The sequence below is a fragment of the Triplophysa rosa genome, linkage group LG10 (assembly GCF_024868665.1).
Source record: "Triplophysa rosa linkage group LG10, Trosa_1v2, whole genome shotgun sequence".
Classification (NCBI taxonomy): domain Eukaryota; kingdom Metazoa; phylum Chordata; class Actinopteri; order Cypriniformes; family Nemacheilidae; genus Triplophysa; species Triplophysa rosa.
Window position 1 is genome coordinate 573,811 of NC_079899.1, and position 4,860 is coordinate 578,670.

Sequence of the window (4,860 nt, forward strand, 5' to 3'; positions counted from 1 at the left end):
CTGTTAGTATAGTAAAAAACCTTTGGTTAAAACTTTTTTCATCGTAAAGTTGAAATTTGCATGGAATTGCTCATATGCTATATCAGAATATATTATTTTGTTGTGCTACATTTCATTGATAGCTTTAAATACTTATGTAACAATAGTTTAACTACTGTATGATATACTTGTCTAGTCCAAAAACCTTATAAATCACTTAAACATTCTTTGTTTATTTGTCATTAACCAGATGTTTTCTAGTTCAAAGTGATTTAATATAAAAAACACACTGGCGCTACCTAAAGCCAGTGGCTGGCTTAAGAGCACAATGGCAAATTTCAATCTTTTCAAGATTCAAGTATTTAAAAGTTTTCAGACTCTTCAAACATTACCCCGTCTTCAACTGATCAGACAAACAGATAACCCCATTTCAAGTTGACTCAGGTTGTGCCAGTACTGCTATATTAGGCTGGTCAGCACACAAATCACAAGAAAATCACATTGTCGATGCCCAATGAGCAACAATCTTTTGTAGCACCAGGGCTGGGTTTCCCGAAACCTTTGTACCACTACGTCTTTCTTAAGAATATATCGCTACCACTCTTATGGTATAACTTAAGAATGACATAGCCTTACGTAAATTTCGGGAAACCCAGCCCTGATCAAAGATTAAAATATTGTCCCTGCTTTATCATTATTTCTCCACATCTGCAGGTACCACTGTTCCATAGCCATTCATCTTTTTTAGACTGAGATGGTCAGCAAAAGTCAGGGCTTGGTTTTCAATTTCACAACCATTTCTTGAGGCAAACATCTGACTGATCTCCACAAAAGTTTTGTTCTTTGTCTCAGGGATAATGAAGTAGACATACACTGCCACGCCCACACACATGACACAGAACACCAGGTAACAGAAAGCACCAGCTGACATCTGAAAAAAAACATTTTTTTACTAACTTTCCATGTACAGAAACAAATTAAATCTCATTCTCATTTTCTTACTAGCTGTATTATACTAACGGTATAGGAACATATTCTACAAGATTCTTGGGCCTACCTGTAGGAATGGAAAAACAAAGCCTACGGCAAAGTTTGACATCCAGTTGAGAGATCCTCCAACAATGTATGCAGAAGGTCGATGAGACTGTTTAAACAGCTCTCCTGTCATGAGGAACGGGACACCAGCTGCACAAGACATGCATTTATTAAATGCAATTGACTTAAAGATATTAATTGTGCTATATGAATATTGCAAAGTCAATTCATTAGTTACATTTACAAGACATACCATCTTTACAGTTGGCACAAATATGAAAATTCTCACCCCAATAAGTAAATTTTAACACCCTCATGCCATGCCAGAAGTATAACTTGATTTCTTAAGCAGAACGCGAAACAACTAATTTTAAGGTAAAATGCTGTTTAACTCCAGTGGTGTTATCCTCACTCTAAACCAGCTGTTCTCATAGTCCTCGGGCACGTTCAAGCTCAAACCGGTGCGCAACATTTTGCTACGGTTTCTCTTGTTTGGTGGGTGTGTCAAGAATGTCAGCCCTATCAGCAGCAACATGTATACAGTATATAACCCACGTAGTATTAAAGAGACACCTCGCACAATGGATCCAAGGAAAGTCGTTTACAAATGTGTCCGCTGCAGCACGGTATACACAACAATTGAAGATATTAGAAGACATGTATTTTGCAGTATTCAACACGTATTTATACCGATTTCATCAGGTTTCAAAAATACTTCAAAAAGAACACAAAGAATGGCCTTCTCAGCTGCCATAGTTCAACTCTTGTTTCATCACAACATGGTGTTCAACCATTTCTGTCAGGGATTGGACAAGGAGAGAACCCAAGCGCAGGCAGCTTGACACAAAAAATGATTTATTTAAATAAAACACAAAACAAAAACCCACGAGGGGGTAAAACAACAAGGACAGAGGGAATAGTATATAGATAACAAAATAGGAACGAAGATGTCACGATTTGTAGGGGGAAGAACGTCTTGGTTACGGATGTAACCTCGGTTCTCTGATGGAGGGAACGAGACGTTGTGTCGAACCGACAGAATGGGGTTTGTCTTGAGAACGTATCATCTTCTGAGTATTTAGAAAAGGCCAATGAAAATTGGCGAATGAAATTTGCATGCCGGGCTCCTCCCCGGATGTCCGGGTATAAGAGGGAAGCCGGCGTGCTCATTCATTCACCTTTGGTCTGAGGAGCCTAAGCATCCTCCCCCGACCGCTGGGGTGGGCGGCCAGTGTTGTGGCATGAGGGACACAACGTCTCGTTCCCTCCATCAGGGAACCGAGGTTACATCCGTAACCAAGACGTTCCCTTTCTGTCGGTCTCTCGACGTTGTGTCGAACCGACAGAATGGGGTTCCTATGGAAAACGCCACAGCACTGAGCCGCGTCACAATCTCTGCGGAGCGACGTTGACTGGCCTGGGCGAGTCAGACGAACACGCTAACGCGAAATTATGACCTTCCAGTGGAGAGGAAGGGGGACCCAGAGCTTTCCACAAAAAGTTGGGAAGCCCCCTAACGCCGGCCGTCACGGGCGGAGGCCTGATTCTCTAAATGGCGAGAAGCCGCCCGGCACCGTACGGGCCACTGGGTAAGCATTATTCCCCCCTGGGGGGGAAAAACGCTGCAGAGGCCACTACCTACCGTAGGGATGAATTAGAGGGATGAATTACTGGAGACACCACATGGTCTCACCATCAGGGGAGAACTCATGGGAGGAATGTGCGGACTGCAGGAGTTAACCGCAAGGTGGGAGTCCACCTGGGGAGGTCATGGGTTGCCAAGGTGGGAACCATTCATGAGGATATATCAGACGGAACAGCCCACGGAGGGGGGGTTACCACGTCTGGAGCACTAGGTCCGGTTAGAGCTATGTGGGAGATAACTCAACTGTTCCCCGGCCTAAAGGGGCAGGGCTGCTCTGCCCAGCCTGTCCCCTGGAAGGGTGCTTAGTGATGGATGGAATGCCTGTTCTTTACCCGAGGGGAAAGAAGTGAGGCGGGATCGCCACTGCTCCCCCCGGAGGGGGAAGGGCTTCCGCAGGCGTATGCCCTACCGGCTGCCGGTCCCACACCTTGCCAGAATGCGGGCTGACACCGGTTCCGCGCGTAGGTATTAGAACCTCACGGAGTTGTTGGGCATAGCCCAACCCGCAGCTCCGCAGATGTCTGCCAGGGAGGCGCCCTGAGCCAGCCACGAGGGGTGAGCCTCACCCCCAACGGGCAGGAAAAGAAATCGGTATGCCCTAACGAGGGCATCCACAATCCAGTGCGCCAGCCCCTGTTTGGAGACAGCCCTCCTGCTGACCTCCGAAACAGACAAAGAGCTGCTCAGAGCTTCTGTGCTCTGCGTGTGGTCCAAGTAGAGGCGCCGTGCACGTACTGGACACAGCACGGATAGGTTGGGTCTTCCTCCCCGGTGGGGAGCGCCTGCAGGTTCACCACCTGGTCTCTCAAGAGAGTGGTGGGAACCATGGGCACGTAGCCGGGGCGGGGTCTCAAGAAAACGTGAGAATCCCGGCCCCGAGTTCTAGGCAATCTGTGGACACGGAGGGTGCTTGCAGATCCCCTACCCTCTTGGAGGTGAGCGCCATGCGGAAAACCGTCTTTATCAAGACTGAGAAAGAGCAGCAATCCCGAGAGGCTCGAAGGGGGTGGGGCCTCTTGGGGCCCGCCACCTAGGTCGCAAGAGGGTACGGATCGCGGAAAGGTGGTCACCCTCTCGCGCCCCTTAGGAACCTAATGACCAGGCCGTGCTGTCCCAGAGGCTACCCAGCACTTGGGTCATGATGAGAGGCCATAGCGGCTACATACATTCCCAGTGTGGAGGGGGAGAGGTTACTCCCCCGCTCTCTTGAGGACGGGACAGCTCGTACCCGACCGAGCAACTCCGCGGGTGGGTCACTCAGGATCTCCTCGTCCCGTCCAGACATGGAGACCAGGTTTTGCCTGGGATGCCGTAACGTGCCCCTTCCCCTGGGGAAGCTGTTCGCCAGGGGGAGCGGCCAGGGGGGAGTTGTTGTCAGAGCCTCAGCTCCGAGAACCAAGTCCTGGTTAGGCCGAAGGGGCGTAACTAGTACCACTTGACCACTCCTCTTCCCTGGCCTTGCACAGGCCCTGTGCAATGAGGCTCACTGGGGGGAAGCGTACTTCCGCTTGTCCCGCGGCCAGCTGTGCGCAAGGGCATCCGTGCCGAGGGTCCTCGGACAGGGAGTACTCAAGCGGACAATGGGAGGAGTTCGGGGAGGTAACAGGACCACCTGTGCCTGGCCAAACTGCCCCCAAATGAGCCGGCTGCGCGGGGAGGGAGTCGCCACTCTCCGCAAGGTGTCAACTGACGAGAGAGCACATCGGCTGTCTGGTTCAGGACGCCCGGGATGTGAGTGGCTCGCAGGGAGCTGATCACCTGCTGACTCTAGAGGAGGAGGCGTCGGGCGAGTCATGTTAGCTGCTGTGAGTGAAGAATACGCCACAGCAGCTGTGCTGTCCGACCGGGCCAGCACGTGCTTCCCTGCACGAGAGGAAGTTCCTCAATGCAAGTAGCACAACCCACAACTCTAGGCAGTTGAATGCCAACGCAGGCGGGGGCCCGTCCACCGCCCCGACACTGCTCGCCCGTTGCACACGGCACCCCTTAGGGTGTGTCGGCAGAAAAGCGTGTGACCAACGCCTGCTGCCGGTGTGCCACGCTCTCCAAGGAACTTGACTCTGCAGCCAGTGTTGGAGCGGTCGTATGTGCATCGACCCGAGGGGGGGCCACCCCCGCCGAGGATGCCATGAATCCCAGGAGCCTCTTGTTACAGGGGGACCGCTGACTGTCTGATCTCAGGCAGTTCAACACTGACCGGG

At 50.8% G+C, this 4,860-nt stretch overlaps 1 protein-coding gene across 1 annotated transcript in view; it reads right to left on the reverse strand.

The window, feature by feature from the left end:
• Positions 1-563: 563 nt before the first annotated feature.
• Positions 564-4,860, reverse strand: part of LOC130560269 (solute carrier family 2, facilitated glucose transporter member 9-like) — a 35,750-nt gene continuing 31,453 nt past the window's right edge. The window contains exons 6-7 of the mRNA XM_057343937.1: positions 1,037-1,164; positions 564-910 (exon numbers count right to left, since the gene is read on the reverse strand). Of these exons, the coding sequence (XP_057199920.1) occupies positions 674-910; positions 1,037-1,164 (365 nt within the window). The 3' untranslated portion in view covers positions 564-673. The remainder of the gene's footprint in view (positions 911-1,036; positions 1,165-4,860) is intronic.